This window comes from Drosophila melanogaster, chromosome 2R, assembly GCF_000001215.4.
Source record: "Drosophila melanogaster chromosome 2R".
NCBI lineage: Eukaryota > Metazoa > Arthropoda > Insecta > Diptera > Drosophilidae > Drosophila > Drosophila melanogaster.
In genome coordinates, this window is record NT_033778.4 from 20,863,174 (window position 1) to 20,882,986 (window position 19,813).

General features: G+C 44.4%; 5 protein-coding genes across 9 annotated transcripts; 4 read left to right on the forward strand and 1 right to left on the reverse strand.

Moving 5' to 3' along the window:
* Window positions 1-607: 607 nt before the first annotated feature.
* Window positions 608-3,903, forward strand: CAH14 (Carbonic anhydrase 14). The gene is made up of 2 exons (NM_137675.3): window positions 608-778; window positions 2,781-3,903. The coding sequence occupies exon 2, from the start codon at window positions 2,916-2,918 to the stop codon at window positions 3,801-3,803; it is 888 nt and encodes a 295-aa protein (NP_611519.2). The 5' UTR covers window positions 608-778; window positions 2,781-2,915; the 3' UTR covers window positions 3,804-3,903.
* Window positions 3,904-5,322: 1,419 nt separating this feature from the next.
* On the reverse strand, window positions 5,323-6,148 carry Dso1 (Daisho1). 2 transcript variants are annotated; one of them, NM_001299719.1, is made up of 2 exons: window positions 6,009-6,148; window positions 5,323-5,949 (listed from the first exon to the last, which is right to left on the reverse strand). In NM_001299719.1, the coding sequence occupies exons 1-2, from the start codon at window positions 6,082-6,084 to the stop codon at window positions 5,897-5,899; spliced, it is 129 nt and encodes a 42-aa protein (NP_001286648.1). In that variant the 5' UTR covers window positions 6,085-6,148; the 3' UTR covers window positions 5,323-5,896. The 2 variants fall into 2 exon arrangements, with proteins under 2 accessions (NP_001286648.1, NP_652295.1); NM_144038.3 differs by having other exon boundaries at window positions 5,672-5,949.
* Window positions 6,149-7,218: 1,070 nt separating this feature from the next.
* Dso2 (Daisho2) lies at window positions 7,219-7,505 on the forward strand. The gene is made up of 2 exons (NM_001038873.2): window positions 7,219-7,318; window positions 7,383-7,505. The coding sequence occupies exons 1-2, from the start codon at window positions 7,252-7,254 to the stop codon at window positions 7,454-7,456; spliced, it is 141 nt and encodes a 46-aa protein (NP_001033962.1). The 5' UTR covers window positions 7,219-7,251; the 3' UTR covers window positions 7,457-7,505.
* A 112-nt stretch (window positions 7,506-7,617) lies between these two features.
* On the forward strand, window positions 7,618-15,972 carry Ipk1 (Inositol phosphate kinase 1). 4 transcript variants are annotated; one of them, NM_001103917.3, is made up of 11 exons: window positions 7,618-7,730; window positions 8,145-8,832; window positions 9,367-9,519; window positions 10,478-10,578; window positions 12,065-12,373; window positions 12,432-12,490; window positions 13,302-13,448; window positions 14,082-14,139; window positions 14,446-15,048; window positions 15,499-15,725; window positions 15,795-15,972. In NM_001103917.3, the coding sequence occupies exons 2-11, from the start codon at window positions 8,499-8,501 to the stop codon at window positions 15,952-15,954; spliced, it is 2,151 nt and encodes a 716-aa protein (NP_001097387.1). In that variant the 5' UTR covers window positions 7,618-7,730; window positions 8,145-8,498; the 3' UTR covers window positions 15,955-15,972. The 4 variants fall into 4 exon arrangements, with proteins under 4 accessions (NP_001097387.1, NP_001261111.1, NP_611522.1 ...); NM_001274182.2 differs by having other exon boundaries at window positions 15,798-15,972; NM_137678.3 differs by lacking the exons at window positions 15,499-15,725; window positions 15,795-15,972 and having other exon boundaries at window positions 14,446-15,289.
* A 784-nt stretch (window positions 15,973-16,756) lies between these two features.
* On the forward strand, window positions 16,757-19,490 carry Cib2 (Calcium and integrin binding family member 2). Its single transcript, NM_137679.3, has 5 exons — window positions 16,757-16,926; window positions 17,005-17,039; window positions 17,588-17,730; window positions 17,855-17,977; window positions 19,015-19,490. The coding sequence occupies exons 1-5, from the start codon at window positions 16,876-16,878 to the stop codon at window positions 19,230-19,232; spliced, it is 570 nt and encodes a 189-aa protein (NP_611523.3). The 5' UTR covers window positions 16,757-16,875; the 3' UTR covers window positions 19,233-19,490.
* Window positions 19,491-19,813: the final 323 nt, after the last annotated feature.

Genomic DNA, 19,813 nt, shown 5'->3' on the forward strand with positions numbered 1-19,813 from the left:
TGCCCTGACTTTTGTTGCCCCGCCAAAAAGCCCGAAACCCAAAACGAAAATGAAAACTTTCGACATCCAATGCGCCGGAGGCGTCCAAGGAACCCTTCTCATCTCATCCGCCAAAGTCCAGCCAGCGAAATGCAAATACAAGTTATAATAATTTCTTTTCAATTTCCAACCAAAGCAAGCACTTAAGGGGATTTTAGTTACAGAGCTGCAATGCAACTGGCCAAAATGATCAAAATGGTTGAGATGGCAGGACACAAGGATACCATGGATATAAACATGGGTGTGGCTCGGTAGTTTTGGGGGTCGTATTTGTCATTTGGCCTCATCACTTCTGTGATTGCGCTGAAATTTGCATAATTCCAAGTAAACAAGCAATTTCATTGAGAGGTGGGGTCAGGGGGTCGGATTTCGGGATTAATAACTCTTTGCAGCTGAAATTGGATGCCATTCGCCAGTCTGAAGGACATTTGCGCGCTGGAAGCGAAATGAGACAAAACGCTAATCAAACACCGACGACAAGAGCTCCACTTTAAGGATATTTTGGATAGCATAGTGAAAATTTGAATAGATAGCCTGGCTTTGTTTGCCAGTTTTTCCAATTGCAGAACGTGAATCGAAAGTTTCTCACGTCAGCCAAGAAATTATTGTCAATTTGAAACTTTCACTATTTTTCGTTCGAATTGTTGTTTCGGGCTAAAAGTGCAAATACCTGGCTGAAGCTAGCTGAATTCCACAATATCGCATTGATTTGCTAATTCGGTTGAAGCGAGGAGAGCAAGTAAGTTTCCAAACTCGAAAAAATCAGGAAATACTCTAGACCAGGAAAGTTTTGTTTCGCCGGTGATAAAAGTTGCTCCAATATGCGTATTTCTGCCCAGGCAAGTGAAAATAAGTGCGGCGATAAATTCGTTATTATGTTCCTACTTATGTCAACTCGCCTGGCTGCAGCGATATTTGTGTATTGCCGTGTCAAAGGTTATCGCCAGGACGAACTGAACAGTCCCTCCACTCCCCCCTCCCCCTTTCCGTAAACCGGCAGTGACAAGCGCTTGGTGGTCCGTAAACGAAAGCTGCCTCATGGGGCAATAATATTCGTTCGTTTTTGTGCGCCTGCCATGGTCTCAATTTAATTACTGGGCAGCAGTTAATATTGACAGTAGCCACAGCTTGGCGTAAAAGCGTTTCAGCTGAGCATAAACCCATAAGCCTGTCAATCGCAAAAGGGTCGCCACAGCCATATCCATAGTCATGGCCAGGACTCTTTAAAAGGTGTATGTGTGTGTGTGTCCTGTTTGCAAACAACTTTACCTTTGACCACAACAAACAACGATGCTTGTATTAGAAAAGAACCTCCTAAAGGACATAGGCAAATAAAGTACGTAGGGAACAGTATTTAAATTTGAAAGCTTAAAATATTTGTTCCGTTTAAAGCTCTGGCCTAGAAAAGGTCCTGTTCGTATTTAGCGTTTTTTTTTTTTTGTGGAATCAAAATTAAGTATATTATATATAGCCAACCTGTCGGGCATTTTGAAACGGTCGAAACTCGAAAATCCTTCCTGCCAACGTTGCTGCTGGCAATAGATGATTATTTTATGGGAGCCAAAGCTAAGACCGAAATCCCAATGCAATTTCACTTCTTCGGCTTGCTCTCCTGGGAGACTTGGCAACTTTTAATGGCCTCACTAATACATTTAAGACTCTGCATAAGCTCACACACACAGGCAAGAGAAGCGACGAATTCGAGTCCTGTATACAAATAATTACATGGCAAAATATTTACATTTTGGTTTTGGCTTATGCACCAAATAGGCCAACGCAGACGCCAGGGGTTTTGGTGGGTTTGGCTTTTGCTTGGGCAGCAACTTTTTGGCCACTTCATATTTCATAAAAACATGCATTATGACTATTTTATGAAGCACGCGCCGAGAACTTTGGCAGTCAGGACGCAGGATGCAGGACCCGGGATGCCCCGCCCAGGAGTCCTGTCTCTGCTAGGTATTTATTCCAGTTGCCCAGCCTTCGAGTCCTGTGTGCGCGCTGTGTGTGTGTGTGTCCGTGTCTCTCAGTGTTTGTGTGTGTGTGTCCTGGCACAAAGCCCCATAAACCGACATCGTTGTGTGTCCCCTGTCCTTGTCGTGGGCCTATCTGCTTTATGGCTCACCGCTTCCAGTGCATCCAACGTGGTGGCCCAAACAAAAGGATCCCACATTCATGGCCTGTGGGGGTCACAATTTCATGGGCCCTGAAACTGAATGGCTCACTTTGGGGCAACAAAACTTTGGCATAACAGAGCCTCGGACGCACACGGTCGTAAATGTGCCAGTTAGAAGTGTAACTGACCTATCCTTGCAAATTAATAATCCGAACCACTTCGAGTGCCTGGTCATCGGGCATTCGAGATGCCCCGCCAACAATCGAGAGCACTGCACCTGACTTGCCCAGTTATCCAAGTACTGATTGGATTAGGCTCGTGCCCAATATGGATTGCTCAAAGTGACGGGCTCTGGCCAGAGATTCCAGCCTGTTGAGTAATTAATAAATAAGTGGGTCATGCAATGAGGCAACTAATTGAGAGGCCAAACAAAGCATGAAATCAAAGCCTTTGCCACGTGATTTCCTAATCCATGCAGGCTAGCGTGTAGGTATAATTATGTCGCTAGACTATTCCTTATAAGAAAATGAATAATGTGAAATTCGGTCACTTCTTTCAATAACTCACTCTGTTTATAATAAAAGTATTAATTTTGCCTTTGAATATAGACCACAGATTTATTCCACAGATTTTTAAAATAAAAATATTCTGACTTCTGGATTTTGTTGGGCAAGCCCTTTATCCCTCCCTAATCGTATTAATCAGCCTTCAAGATTCGCGACCACATGCTCTTCTGGTCTTATAAGGACTTTTAACTGGTAGAATGTTCTTACCGATGATAGACTTATGCTGGCTGAAGTTCATCAGAGCATTTGGCCTGGTGATGCAACTGGCGGAGGAATCAAGGTTCATCATGATGCTAATCAGCTGCACGATGGCCGTGGCCTTTATCCTGAATCTTTATTCGGGAAGAACCATTTTTCAGGATGTGGTCAATGCAGTGGGCAACAGAAGACTCGAAATGAAGCTGGCCAAGCAACCTTCCCCAATTACTATACCGGAAAGCAATATGATCAAAAGGCAGCTAAAGATGCCCTTACATTGGACGTACTACGAGGATCTTCCGATGGCGACTGTTCTGGAAAACAACGGAAACACTGTGATCATGCGGATATACACTGCGAACAATTTTATGCCCCAGCTTAGTGGAGCTGAGCTGCTTGGTAGATACCAATTTGTGGAGGCGATCTTCAAGTGGGGCAGCCTCAAGTCCGAGCATTCGATTGGCAAGCATAATTTCTGCCTGGAGCTGCAGGCACTTCATCGATGCGCTCAGCTGAATAACAACTTCGAATACCTCACCCTGTCCTATCTCTTTGCACTGAGTCACGTCAAGAACGAGCACCTCAAGCAGGTCACCGATCATCTCAAATGGATCTCGCAGCCAGGATCATCGATTGAGCTTCCACCCTTCCACTTGGAGTCACTACTTCAACCATTCGGATCTGGTTACTTTTCCTACGAGGGCACCTACGACAACGGAGATGTCGTTCTGCCCACCACCTGGTTGATCAACCGTAAGATATCCGTGGTCGACTCGCGTCAGTTGTCCGAGTTTGAGGCACTGTACGGAAGGAATGGCAACAGGAACTGCAAGAATGGTCGGGAGAAACAGCCCTTGGGCAATCGTAATGTGTACTTTAATATCTAATACCTTAATATCTATATCAATACAATCATAATGCAATGTAAAGAAATGTAGAATCAAAATGAAATCGTTCCATTTGATTGCCAATAAACTTATTGAAAACAAGGCAAAGGGTTTTTATAAATATATTCTAAAAAGAATGCAAAATATATGTAGATTTTTAGATACTTCATCTGAAATTCCCTATGCAGATTGAAGGTAAAAGTGAACTTTTTCGTCCTGATTTTGAATGCATTGCCTTTTTTTCAAGCTGAAACTTTAACGCCGTGCGACGTGCATGGAAATGCGGTGAGCTCAAGAGTCCTTTCTGCTCGAGGAGCAGTTAGGCAATTCGGTTCGTGATTCGCACCCCATGAGCAGTCAGCATCCTGGCCAGCTAGTTGCCCTGTTGACCGACTGTCTGCAGGTGCAGCCAGGCAAATTGTCAAAGCACAGGGGGGGAGGGGGGAGGGGTAAGCATGGGCGGACAGGAACCAAACTGGGGAATTTGTTCATTTCGTTTCGGGGCTGGGTATAAAAAGGATCGGAGTATGCCTCGCAGCTGCAATTGCTAAAACAGTTGCGAAAATTTTCGAAATTAATTTTCAATAAACGCCCGCTGGCCAAAAAAAAAAGGGAATCAAATACTGATTGGCTAAAAGTTACGCTGAAAATCACTTTGAATGGGTAGCGGGGCAGCCTGAAACTGAACGATTTGCCCCAAAAGCGAATGGCGAATCTGCAGGAGGTAGAGATTCGCTTATTGACTTGCCAGGCAGCACCCACTTCCACCGCAAAAGTAGCCAGCATAGTTGGCTACTTCAAAAGCGGCGCAAATTGTTCCTGCGTAGCCGGGAATTCCTTCGCACGAATATCAAAAGGATTAGCTTGGGCCCCAGAGGTCCTGGCGGCTGGACTATAAATTTATATATATAGATATATATATATGTATGTATGTATATGTACCTTGTCGCCGGCAGACATTTTCAACTAGCAACTCCTATTACGATTTATTTCAGGCGTAAAACCGGCGAAGGAAATACTTGCGGCGAAAGTTTAAAATAATTGTTGATGTAACGAACCATATAGAGGCGGCGTTGCTGGTGGGCGTGGCACGAAGTAAAACAATAGGCCAGCAAAAGGAGCAGTTTCAGTGGCTGAAACACAGGACAACCAAATAGTTTTCGCTCGGCAAATTGTTTCCAGTTGCGCCAGGCATCGTTCACTTATCCCTGTATATATGTATATTTGTTTAAATAAATATGAACTGTTCTTCTTCTTCTCTCGAGTGGCTGGCGCTGCAATTCCCAAATCCAGCCATCCATTTAGCCCAGTTCTGCCCATCTTGGCCCGCTTAGCCGTCAGCAGTTTGCAAGTCGGGCAATTAAAACAAGTTGCAAACAATTTCCATTTAGATACAAATAACAAGTTGGGCGCATCCACCAGTTGCACATGACTGCTTGAAAGCGATGAGTGTGAGAATTGGTGACATTGGTGAGTAGATTCGATGTCAATCAAACTCAACTGGTATTCGAGAAAAAGTCAAGAAGAGCTTACAACTTGTTTATTCTTACGATAATTTCCAGTTATTGGCACGTGACAACCACTAACTAAAATTGTTTACGAAAAGCAATCAGAAAGTTTAAACACTCTACAAATAAATACATGTTATATACATGTGCATATTTTAGTAATTTTAGAGCAGCTGGCATATAAATATATTTAAAAAAAATGCCAAAACAGAGAGAAGTGTTTTATAAGTAGCTTGAAAAGGTTCTTGACTTTATAAATTTTGTTGTTTGCACACTTTTGATTACTACTAAATATTGCACGGGCTAAAATGCCTCATATTTTGATCATCAAAGTTAAAATAGATAACTTGATTTATGAATATTTTTATAAATGTTTTTTAATGACGAAATTTGCACTGACTTTGAAGTGACTTTTTGTACTTTTGACTTTTGTACTCTGTTCACTAGAATTTCATACATTTTAAAATTACAATATTAATCATATATTAAATAATAAAAATGAGTTTAGGTAATTTTAAAATTTTTATTCAAAAGTCCAAATGGATAGGCAAATGTCAAATGTTGGGTCAACATGGTTCTCTAATCCTAACCAGTACGAATGTACTGGGTGTTGTCGGTCTGGATGAGCACGGTTCCAGCTGCGATATATAATTAGTTAATTAATATAATTTTAAAGTATTTATAGTTTAACACTTACGTTGGGGAACGGGCTCGGCGTTGGCGAGGGCAGCGAACATGGCCAAGAGAAGGGCGGCGGCTTGGAAGAACTTCATGTTGATTTCTGAGGTTTGGTGGTTGTTGGTTGGCTTGGTAGTACTGATGCTGAGTTACTGATGCCCCACTAAGGTGCCGGAGCTCTTTTATAGTGAATCGATCGAGCCGAGATCTGGGCGATTCCAAGACAACCTGGGGGATTACACAGGTTAAAAGATCGGCTTTATCTCTTCGCTCGTCAATCAGTGAGATTCGTTTGTTTGTCTGTTGTTCATGCGATTTAGTGCAATTCACGTGAAGCGAGAACCTGTCTGGGTTTTCTACGCAATTCAATTAATGCCGGCTACTGACTACTAACTATTGGCACTCGACTATCGACTATTAGAATAACTGGAACTGGGCGCGAATAGCGCAGTATGCAATCCAGTTTGATGTGTTTACCATACCCTTTATGTGGAGTTTCTCCTGGAAAAGGTCGATAATGGTTTTTACTCGGAAATTATCGCTTTTAAATCTGCAACAATTTAAAAGAGGCAGATTGTATTAGATGTCGTTTTGCCCCATACATACGGCTTTTTTAATAGTACGCATTTGGAATCGACTTCTTAGTCATTGCGGATGGTCAAGATCAATTCATTCTACAGTAGACATTGATTTATTTAAGGTTTTAGTAATTTACATATATGCAAACTATCGGTGATATAAAAAATACTTTAACTAACTAACTTTACATAGTATTACAATTTATTACAAACTAACAACAGTACAATAATAATCAATTTTATATTGATAAAATAACGCAATGTATCAATTTTGCTACATCTATATTAGAAAAAAGAATTTGAGTGCAATAACTATTAATTGAATATTAGATATCATAACTTTTGCTAGGGTGCTTAACAATGATGCTCTGTGAATAATATTTGAATTTTATGATAGGGATGAACAGTACACATCATTCGAAATCTAATTCCATTTACACCTACAAAAAACCTTTATCGCGTGGCAGTGCATTTAGTAGTATTGTCTCGTATCAACTAAACGCGCATTATCAGCTCAGATCGCGCTCAATTTCCGATCGTGACCCTGGGGAATTCGAAACCCCCTGGAAATTCCTACTTTTAAAGCCGCCAGCTGGCGAGCTCACTGCATCGGATGGGTGAGCTATATAAGCGCGCCCTGTCCGGATCGCTAATCAAAGTAGAATTTGAATTCAAACTGTAAACATGAACTGTCTGAAGATCTGCGGCTTTTTCTTCGCTCTGATTGCGGCTTTGGCGACGGCGGAGGCTGGTGAGTGCATAAAAAAGCAATCTTAAAGATCGTTTTTTGCTTATCAGCATTTTATTATTGATAGGCACCCAAGTCATTCATGCTGGCGGACACACGTTGATTCAAACTGATCGCTCGCAGTATATACGCAAAAACTAAAAAAAAAACCTCAAATAAATATTTAAAGAATAAAAATGTTTTGAAACAGTAAAATTTCGTATGTTTATAAATTTGAAATGAGCGCGCACTTAGTGGGAAAGGGTCACACTGACTAAATATACTAGATTGCTGAGCATAAGCAAATTCTATGTTCTGGTGTGCACACACTGCAAATGATCTCAGCTGATCAGCTGTTCGAAAAACGAAAATAAACATTTTAATTTAAAAGCCGGCATACAATCAACAAAATTGTGAAGGATTCTAGCTGTTAAAGGTAACTAGTGGCACATTTTTAGCGACTTGTGGAAAAAGCAAGCTGAGCATTGGTATTTATTTATAGAAAAGCAGAGGAATAAGTATAATAAAACTTACAAAGAATTCAAAGAATAAGAAACATCCTTTAAATGATCCTTTAAGACAAACATTTTTATACAACTACCATGCCAATCTAATACAATATATAAAGACAATCCGAAGTTAATGGAGAAAAACAAAGTGTTAAGTGATTCTTAAACAAAAATGTATAGTAATAATAAAGTACAGAATTGTATGTCGATTAATCGTACTTACATACCTTTATATTCCTTTATATGAACTGTTCAATTTCAACATGCATTCCCTGCATTTTTTCTTCATATATTACTTTCCTGAAAACACTTTAAACTGTCAATTTTACGTATTTTATCAGAGCCTGGCGACCTGACTTTCAAACCGGCGACGACTTCCCGGCTGCTGCATCTTATCGCCGGCCAATAAATGTGCATAAATGCGCCCACGACAGGACGAGTAGGGAGCAGCGAGGAGTGGTGGAGCAGTGAAACAGAAACAGCCGCAGAAACAGAAACAATAACAATAGTAAAGCCGCAGGACTCGACCACAACAAGCCACAATCGGCAATCATCAACACTGGCGCGCCGCAGACCGAGCAGAAGGGGTCAGAGGTCGGTGGTCGGTGGTCGGTGGTCGGAGGAGCAGGCGCTTGCTGACGGCGCCAGTTGCATTTTGACAACGACAACGAACCAAAAACACCCGCGCACAGGCCATGACAGCCGAACGAGGACCCCGCTCCCCGGGAACGGGGCAAAAACTAAGGCTTAGAGCCACTGAGCCAATGCCACAGTGGACGGCCAAAAATCTGCACGCCCTGCTGGATCTGCCCGCGGCGATGGAACTGCGCCAAATTGAGTTGATCTATCGGGCGGAGGGTAATGCAAATTTGGTGCTCGCCCTGCCGCAATTTAAAAAAGTTTTACGTTTGCCAAAAATGATATCCAGCAGACTGCGCCAGGCGGCGCACCAGCGGCACGAGCTGGCGGATGAGGTTGCTCGGCCGGAAGGGCAGCGTGTCTCATCCGAAAGAGCTGGAACTGAAAATGGTTCGTATACACGAGCCGATAAAATGGAACCTGAGTGTTTGAAATGCATGAATTTGATATACTCACCTTTTAACCACATATGTGCTGTTATTTTCTAACTGAATTCAATAACTTTTCCATTGGTCACATATATTCAAGAATATTATAAAATATTATAGAGTTAATCATATATTTCTTCAAGTGCCGAGGCCAGGCTGTTATTGTTAGCTGGGCTCGCTGGAGCTTTCCTTTTTTGTTGGACCGGAAATGGTTGCGTGCAACATCAAACACCCAGACAAGCTGCTGCTGCTCCATCTCCCGGCCACTTGGAGCATTGTGCTCTGCTTATTGCCTGCCTGGCTGGATTTTGATCCACCGCCAACCGCCGCCCACTTCCTTTTCCCTTTGCCCTTTGCCCTTTCGGATATCTCTCTATCTCTGTGCATCTTTTGGCCATTGCATCAAATGTGTTTATTTCATTTATCCACATCTCCTCTATGTTGCCCTATGCTCTCCGTGCTGATTCCTCGCCTCCACCTCCGACTCAATCTACAGCTGGCGACTTGACAATGCCGGATTTTATGGCTTATATCGGGATAATGCGCCGTCTATTAGGAAATGAGTTTGTCTGCGGAGCGGATATTGTTGCCATACCAAAGGAAGACGATAGATTCTGGATAAACGAGCATATACGCGCCCAAAGACCGGGTAAGTGCACTGTGCAAAAAGAAGTATCCTAACTTGGCCATAACATCTTGAGCTTAAGCACTTGTTGACTCGAAAACAGAAGCAGTTACATGTTCAATTTATTAATTTAGTAAACCAATTACAAGGGCTTCTTACAACCTCTCAGGTTTTTCGAAGTTTTCATTACTACTGAAAAGGAACAAGATGAAGGTTTTTCAATCCAAGCGATTAGATTAGATTGTGATAGATTTATATCTGAACCTTCTTACTTTTTTTTTCTGTGAAGCTATAGTTAGGGTTTGCTAAACCGAAAACTATTCACCGATGGAGCATTTCCAAGCGGATCTCCAGTGTGGCATTTTGTGTTAGCGCCATCCCGCTGTGGTAGCAAATTTTGTATCTGAGCAGCTTTTGCTGCATTGCCTCCCTTTTTGGCCTTTGCCATCGCCTTTGCGCTGCAGCCGCCCTTTTCATCCTGGCCGGTATCCAAAGCCTTTTAGAGCCACTGCAATCAATCATAAACGAGCGTTTTAGGACCGCATCCCACGTCTACCCATCGCCAGTTCCTTTCACTGACGCGCTCGGTATGTTGAAGGATCCTTTTGCTCCAGTTTCAGTTTCAGTTGCTGTTGCAACTGGCGCACCACCCCGTCCACATGGGACTGATTAGTGGCGGACGGCGTGGTCGTGGCCATATATCAAAATCGGGTTTATGCCCGGCAGCCAGCAACAGGCTGCCTGCTGCAAAACTGCAGAGCTGGCCAGCGATTTATCATTCACCTTCGCATTCTAACCCACCGCCATCGGCGTCTATATATCAATAATCGCCGGATGCTGGCGCTTGCACTTTACATTCATTCGGCAACAGCCATCCCCATCCCATCCCATTTCATCCCATTCCATCCCATCCGGTTGCATGCCCCAATTTTGCCTGACTTTTCCGCCTTTCACTCCGTCTGTGCTTTCCAACCCGTTGCAGTTTCGCGTCTGGATAAGGAATTTGTGGGGCCATTCGGCCTGCTGCTGCCAGATGTGACCCAATTGCCTGCCACGTTCGATGTTTTACTTGCCAATTTACAGGTGAGTTGGTCGTCGTCAGCTGCTCCATCTCTTGATATAGATCCTGTTCATGGTCCTGCTACTGCTCCTTCTGCCGCTCCTGCTCCATTCCCCCAGCAACGGAATGCTGAGGCTGCTGTTTTTGGGGCGGAGTCGTGTGGCTCCTGCTGCCGCTGCTGCTCGTCCAAATAAATTGTGTATTTTGTACAAGGACAATATTGGCATTTTTGGCCATATGTGCTGGACACGTTAGCCAAAGCAGCCGCCATTCCGCTCCTCCTGCTGCGGTGTAGTTTGCCTTTGTGCCGAGGCATCGGAGGCTAACAAACCCACGAGTGCCACCTACGCCGCCATCCAAATTCGTAGCTAAACCCTGGCCGAGGCCCATAAATCAGCGGTTCTTTGTTTTGAATTAAAGTGGGCAACAGTGTAAACACTTTGTTGGCGTTACTTGCAACCGCGTCCCACACCCAATAGCAGCCACTGGCCAATTCGATTCGTTTGGTTTCGTTTGGGTTCTGGGTTTTGGACTTTGGGCTTTGGGTTTTCGGACTTGTGCGGTTATAAAAGATGCCGAAATTGCTTTGAAAGTGCCGCCATAGCTGCAAGTTTTATTATTTGCCCCATGTTCCACGGGAAACGGGCAGCTATGTACATCGGGTAGCTTAGCTAGCAGGTGGTCGGGTAGCACACCCCTTACAGGATCCTAGGGTACTCCCCTGTTCGATCATCTGCTGGCGGGCATTCCTTTTATTTTTTTTTGCAATTTTTTGGCTATTTGTTCGCCGTGCTCGGTGGGTACATATTGAATTTATGGCTTTGGTGCCAAAGCATTGACCGAAATAAAATTGCCAGCAAAGGAAACAAACAGCCAGTGGAGCAGGGGCAGCAAAAAAAAAAAGAAAAAGAGGCCATAGAAAGTGGTACATATGTATATAAAACGTGGCCATAACTAAGGCCATATTGGCTGTTCGTTCCATCGCACGAAGCGCATTGCGGGCGGACAAAAATATGGCAAAAAAATAAGGTGAGTGCTGGAAAAAACCCTTTAATTGCGGCTTTAAATGTTAATTTTCAATTTCAAGTTGGGAAGCGCGAATGGAGAACTCCGTCCATGCCGTGCCGTGCCGGCCGGTCGTCGGCTTCATAACTCATCATACAATCAGCGCAACAACTTTTGTTTTATGTCACAACAGCAACAGGAGCAGGAGCAGGAGCAGCGATAACCTGGCCAAGGACCTCGATCCCAACCCATGCGAAACCATGGTAGCTTTATTCATGATGGTTGCTTCCCATTTTTTTTTACGTGCTGCGCTCGCCGCTGCATTTTCAAGTCAAAATGGCATCAACGACGGGGCAAAAGTTCGCGGTACACGGCAGGCATAATATTTCATGGCAGGACATGCCGGCACCTTCCTTTTACTCCATTTCCTCGGAGTCGGGATCGGGATCAGGGGAACGTGGCAAAGAGGCGAGAGCAAATAAGCGAAACGATATAATTTTGCAGGCAAAGGGCACAACAGGAGATGAAAGTGGAGCTGCAGCGGGCGTAGGAGATGGCGGTGGCGTTGGCCGTGGAGCAGGAACAAGGACGAAAAACAGGAGCGCTGTCCGTCGTCTGGGCGATACATATGCCATCGAAATAAAACCCAAACAAGGCTGGCTTCAGTTGGCAAGTGATGTCAACGATTTATTTGATTTAATGCCATCGGGGGCAGTGACAAAGCCAAAGGAGACGACCTGCAATCAGGAGGAGAATGAGCCCTCTGCCCGGGACAAGTGCTGGTGTCGCTTTTGCAGCATGCAACTGCTGAAGGTGAGTGGGGACGATGACGAGAAGGCAGTCTAACTTACTCATTCACTACCTTCGACAGATGCACAATGGGAAAATCAAACGTTTGGGCCACTACTGTCCGCTGGATCTATTTTCCGGGTATGTCGACAAGCCCTGTAACCAGGAGCCAGGAACCAGAAACCAGGAGCTCACCTTGCTCGGCACAATGAACAGGCAGCTGAAGGCTGCTTCTTTTGGCACGAACATCGAGTCATAAATTTCAATCTGCTCCATTTGCGTGTCCTGTCGTGCTTCATAATTCCAACACTTTCGGTTACTGTTTGCCACTCCTTCTGCTTTAGTGCCCAGCTTTCTTCTTTTTTCTGTATTTTTTTTTTTTTTTTTTTTTTTGTTGTATCCTTTTGGACTCGGAATGCTCCGGACGTTCCTGGGTCCACTTCAATTGCAATCCCAGCTCCAGTGCCCGTCCCACTCATTCGTTTATTTGCGGCCCGCTGTTTCAAGTCATGCGTGCATCCGTGCACAAAATTCAATTTGCTTGCGCTTTCATTCCGGTTTACCGCTTGCTCCGCGTCCGCCGTGGCCTCCTGTCCCCGGATTTTATGGATCTGGCGGCCTCCATGCCCCCGTGATCCCTCGAAAATTGTTGCCAATTCGTTTGCCTTTGTTTCGGGCGCAACATCTTCCATATATTCCATATGCATATATATACATCAGTTTTAAGAGTAATATTCATAAGTACAGCACGCGACGAAACTGAAGTGGCAAGTAAAGCTATTTTTAACTTTAACTTTTAGAAGTCCCTGCTTTACTTTCCCTTAATTAGCTAGACCAAGTTACTTGTTATACTCTAATCGTTTTGTTCAGCAATACCTTATAGTTATTGAGCACACTGTACAAGCGACATATCCGCTGATGTATTTTCATTGGTTCTTTTCTCTGCTTTTAGTACACCCAGTCGTATGCTCGATGCCTTGGATGCACTTCTCGCCTGCCCGCAAAATAATTTACGTGTGTTTCAGAACAGCAATTTAATTTATGGCGATCACGCGAATTCGATTTCCTTCGATGAATTGAGCTCGCGTGTCTTTCCCGGGTAAGTCAGTTGCGCTTTTCAATAAATACGGAAAATAAGATACAAATGTGGGCAAGTCTCGCTTGGGATGAAGATTCTTTGGCGATTTCTTAGAGGGGCAGAGATGGTTTTTGAAGCTTGGATTATGTTTTAATTTCTTTTGAAAATGTTCAAATTCATTTGGGCCCACATTCTACGGCATTCAAGTCGCTCTTATAATTACTTTCTATTCGAGTCACTCCTTTTTGGACATACATTTTCATGAGCAGCGGAAGAAGAAAACTCCAAACCATTCGGCCACACGCAAATATTCAATAAATAATGCAAGAAGCAACAGCCAAACACAAATTCTCGAGTGCCAAATGCCAGCATCGCCATTTTCCGGGCTGCAACCACCTCTCTGTCCCCAGCCAACTGGTCCATCCACCTGGTTTTCAACTTTTCCCTTACCACACCCCCCCCCCCTCCCTCCCCCACATTTCTCTATGTTTTTGCCATGGCCGTGTCGCTTCAACACCTTTTGGCACCACGTTGACAACGCCGACAACGACCACACGAAATGGGAATGCGCATTGAAAACGCTAACAAACAAAATTCAACCAATGCCAACGCCATCGCCATCGCCATGGCCATAAAATCTCTGAAATTCTCCAGTGAAATTATGGTGCTTATAAAACATTTGCTGGTGGCCTGTCTGCTAAGGGAATACGAGGTAAGACGCACTGGAAAAATAACTTAAGTTTTGCTATCATATAACATATTGTTAAAACACAATAATATGCTGTTCAGTGCAGATATAAATAGTGCTTTAATTTGAATAAGTATTTAACCTTTTAGAAGATTTAATAGAAGTGCTCTTACTCTTTAAATGTGAATATATATTATGATTGCTCTGTTTTTATTGCGCTAACTGCTGGTTTAATAGTACAATTATTCCTTTGAAAGTGAACCAACAATATGATATCATTAAAGTGGACATAAGAAGCTTATGTTTATGCATCGATTTCTCTCCGTGCAGCACCCGGAATCCAAACGAGCAGAGGGCTCCAATCAGAGCCAGAAGCAGCAGCAGGAGCAGCCGGAGCCGGAGCAGCTGAATCAGAGTCGCGTTTCTATTGCGGCGACGGAGACAAAGGCCGGAGCTGCTGGAATTGGCGCCGCTAATGTTGTCCTGCCACTCGGAGGCAGGGCAGCCGCCCCTGTTGTCACTGCCGGTCAATCCTCGACGCGGACAAGAGCAGCTGCTGCAACAGCCACGACCCAAAGGTACACAAAAGTGGCCAGAGTGGAAACAACAATAACTAGACAGGCAGCCACCTCGATGGCAGCAGGACCAGCATCGAGCAGCCAACTGTCCGGCAATGTGTTGGCAACGGCAACGGCAACGGCAACGGCTACGGCAATGGCAACTTCAGGTCGAACGGAAACAAAAACGGAACCGGAAACTCCGGCTGAGGCTGCTAGTACGACAAGTCGCAACGTGAATCAGAATGAAAGCCAAAAACTGAATCGAAATGAGCCTGCGAATCAAACTCAAGCGCAAAACAACAAAACGGAAATATTTCGCTTACCAAAAAATTGTGTGCTGCAAAAAATTTTGAATTTGCAATTGCTGGTAAAGGTAAGCCAACCAATCAAACTGCTGCCCAAACTACTCAGTCTCTGTCCGTTTGGGTTTGTTTATTCTGCCTGCCCCCCAGAGAACCTTGGCAATTGCAGATAGTTCGAGTTGGGCTCTGATACCCTAATAGGGGTATAGCCATTTTGTGGATCACTTTGTTCACACACACTTAGTCTTAGTAATTGATTTATTGTATAAAGCTGGTTATATTACTTTGTAATATATCTTTAAGCTACTTAACCTTACTGTTCTGTAACTTAAGGCGTATCTCTTGAGTAGAGTATCCGATTAGTTAGGCCAACAGACTGAACTTACTTCTTTGACTTCATTTTTTCGAAAAGCCCAGGTGAGCTGGGAGTTGTAAGTTCAGTGGAAGTGGCGGCTAAATGGGCAATGGATGGCGGCCAAGTGGCTTTGTGCAGTGCGAGTAACGATTCTTGGCAATTGCAGCGCCACTTCGACTTCATGTGGCAATCCGGGTACTCCGACCACTCCCGGCCCACTTACAACTCGCTGCGGGGTCTCTTGGCCGCAATCGAGGGAGCCGGGGATGAGGAATTCGAGCCGGATGAGGATCAGGCTTATATGTTGGGAGCCACGGCGCTGGATTGCTCGATTATGTTGACGTTTCAGGAAATCGAAATCGAATGCGAAACCGATTGCCCGGCTGACCAAAGGTAAGTAGTATTATCCACACAATGACGCCTTCCCGCTGCTCCAGCGCTAATCGAATCCCCAATCTCTAGCAGCGATGCGGCACTGCAGCCTTGGTGTGTCTCCCTGCTGGGTCATCACTTTCTGACCAAACTTTGTGTCCTGGATTTGGATCCCAAGCCCGACAGTCACTTTCATAAATTCATAGCGCAGACACGTGAAATTGAAAAGTGCCGTCGAGCATTAAATTAATTAATAAACTTTACGCCCAACTAAAAGCAGCACGCATCGACTGTCTGGCTCTGAAAACTGTGCTACAGTATCTTTCCTCTTCAATATCAATTCAGCTGCTCTTTTTTGCAGCTTTGCAGCTTTGGGAGTTCCTTCTATGGGTATGGGTACGTTCAATTCGTGCGAAAGGTTTGGCTATTAGGTGCTTAAAGTGTAAACTGACAGACATTCTGGCTAAGATCTGCCAGGTTCAAGTCTTAAATCTGCTTAATTGGCCAAAAGCGGAGTTAAATCCCAAGTCTTACTGATGTCTTGCAACTGGAAATACAAGAAGTTAGTTAACAATTGAATATCTTTTCTTATTTATTTATGAACACATTTTATATTGATCCTCGGAGTTCATGTAAATCAGACAATGAATTACCCGTGCCATTATCAGGTACTTTCCATTCGCCAGACCGATAGAGTTAGCTTAGTTTTCCATATTTTTCTACCGACTTTATAGGGGCGCACCTCTAAAAGCGGCTTTTGCCGCAGCTTGACAGCTAAAAAGAGCAAAAAACCACAGGATACACGGCGCTGACCTGCGAAAGCTACATGGTAACTGTATAGTTATGGGCCCAATGGGGGTGTGGAAGTGGGAATGGTAGTGGTAGTGGGAGTGGGAGTGGCGCTCCTGAACACTCCTTAATTAATTTCCATGCGAATGCGGGCGCCATACGCTGGCCATTCGCCACAGGATGTGTACTAAGCCGTGGAGCCGTGGAGTCCTGGTGCTATGCAAAGTTATGGCGCTGCGAGTTGGCCCACAGTCGGCAACAGTGTCAGTTGCCATTCACGCTTGGGACTAACCGGTTTGGCCGGCAGCTACGCAAAAAAAGCAAACCAATCCAAACGGATTCGAGCCAAAACGAACCGAACCCAACTGGCTGGCGAGTAACGATGGGCAACAAAGTTGTGACATTTACGGAACAGGAATTGGATGACTACCAGGTGAGCGATCAATCAGATGAAGTTCACTTCCACACAGCTAATTTCTCTTCATGCATTGCTGGTCCGCAAATCGGAAAGGATTGCACGTTCTTCACGCGCAAGGAGATCCTGCGGTAGGCCATTTGTATTCCCTTAATAAGACAAAACTATTCCATTTCATATGGCGGCAGACAAAGCACCATTGTTTGCAGCCTCCCATTGTTTGCCTCTCGGCGGCAACAAAAAGCGGAAAACACAAGAAAACACCCACACACACACACACACTCACACGACAGACACTCAGAACACAAAGCCCATCATATCCCCGCCCTTTGACCCGGCCAACACATCACATTCCATACCCATTCCCAGGGATTATCATTTTGGCCAGTATCCACACTATTGATCAGCAGCCTCGAAAAAGTCAGCCTACTTTTAAAAACCAAATATAGTTAGAGTAAATTTAATATAATATTTGCAAGCTCGATGAAAAATTCATTTTTAAGTTTCTGAATGAAAAGTTAAGTTAACTGAAGTTACTCATAGTGTATTTTATAAATACTTTAGGTGGATGCTGTAAAATTGCTTTCCAGTTAGTCTAACACATTTCCAACTGGCCAGGGTATCCTTAACTTCGGTCACCGAAGACAATCCTTTATCCTTGTATTGCCTTTCGTTACAGGGTTCACAAGCGATTCCGTGAGCTGCGGCCGGATCTGGTGCCTCGCCAAATGACCGAAGGTCAGGCCTCCAGTGTTAAGGTGCCCTGCGAATGCATTGAGAAGATGCCCGAGTTGCGTGAGAATCCCTTTCGCCGGCGAATATGTGCGTAACAATAGCCCCGAATGGCTGCATAAGCAAAGCTCAGCAATTCAATGCCAAAAAAAAACCCAGCCAAAAGGCGTGTACCTCGGACGCTGGACTACAGCAATTTTCCACTTTTTTGCAGGCGAGGCCTTCTCACGCGATGGCCAGGGCAATTTATCCTTTGAGGACTTTCTGGACGCCCTCTCCGTTTTTAGCGAGCAGGCGCCGAGGGACATTAAAGTTTTCTACGCTTTCAAAATTTATGGTAAGTTCGCGTTAGCTCCGCTCTCAGTTGTTGCGGTCAGTGATGGGAAAGGACAATGAAGCTGTTTAAACTATCAGCATGCGATTCGCCTAGAAATTACGTATACGACTAGTTGCACGTCTATAGCTGCGATTTCATTATAAGGCACTATATTTTTATTAACGATCTGCCTACCACATATATAGATGGAGCTAAGACTTTTTTAGACTTTAAGTTACTGAATAAATTGTTTGCCATCTCTGAACTCCATCTTCATTGCAGCTCCAGCTGTTGGCCAGCATTTTGTGCCTTTGTTTATGCATTTCCGCAGCCCGTGTTTATTGCCTTTGGCGAACTTGCCCTCATTGCGTGCGTGTGTGTGTGTGTGTGTGTGGGCCCCTTTTTGCATTTGGACTTTACGATGGCCGAAATGGCAGAGAGGAGCATGTGGAAGATGGCCCTGGCCGCCAAACGTGGCACACAACTCGTGGTGACTCGCGGCCGGGCAATTTGTGGCGCCTTTTCTAGGCAGCAGCTATTGTTGCTGTCGCAGGGCCAAAGTTCAAGGACAGCCATAAATTCTAATAAGCATTTTAATTGAAATTTAAATTAGAATCCCGAAAAATGCCATCGTAAATGGAGCAAAAGTTTTCGTGCAAATTGATTGTGCACTTGACACACGAAATTAATGGCCCGAAGTCGGCAATCAATGGGATGCAAAGTATCTCTTAGTTCGAGTGCAACTGCAAGTTGCTAGTTTTTTGTTTTTTTTTTGCTAAACTAGTTGCAAAACTCAAGTTATGGAGAGCCAGCCAGCTAGGCTGCACTTTATTTCAATGTGCGTTATTAGATTGACACAAATTGAAACGTGCAGCAAGCGATTACCTGTGTGGCAGAAGGATGCAGACGTGGCTGACTGTTGGGCAAACTCAGTTTGGCACACATCACTTGACTTTTGTGCAAGAAAATGTCAAGTTTTGTAAGCCATCTCCTCGTCCGCTTTCCGAACCCACTCGCTTGTGTCTGTGTGTGTACTTACGTCTGGCATAACTTTGCAGATTTCGATCAGGACGGCTTCATCGGGCACGCCGACCTCATGTCCTGCCTGACAACAATGACCAAGAACGAGCTGAGTCCGGAGGAGCACCAGCAGATTGCCGACAAGGTAATCGAGGAGGCCGACGTCGATGGCGATGGCAAGTTATCAATTTTGGAGTTCGAGCACGTTATACTCCGGGCGCCCGACTTTCTATCCACCTTTCACATCAGAATATGAAACCGTCTTTCGCCAGCGGTGCACTGAGAGAAACTAATGCCAGTATGGCATTCTCTAGTGTTAAATAAAATATTAATATATCAACAGATTGCCTTCACTATTTGGGTTACTTGTCTCAACTGCACCAAGAAGCTATTCAATTTAGTTATGTATTCTGCAGTGTAGTATAATAAAATTACCCAGCTATTGATATCCAATGTGCATCAATATCCCTCAGTGTTTTCTCTATTTTATTAAATTGTTTATGTGCGCTTTTGCATCAAATATACATAACCGAACATATTCCATAAAAGTGCCATCAGTGTGATTAAGCTGCCTGCCCAGCAGGAGAGCCTGTGGGTTTAGGATTCCGGGCTTCGATTCCGGTTCTGGTTACGGGTTACGGGCTATGGCAACTGGGCACTGGCGATGGAACTGGTACTGGAACTGCAGACTCCACTGGCCAATTGTCGTGACAATGTGCATGTCAAATGTCAGGGAGCATTATAAAATTTATAAGCCCATGGATGCAGTCGGGTCGAGTTGCGACCTGCACTCCTGCCCCATTTCGACCCCAATCAGTGGGAGTCACTGCGAATGGA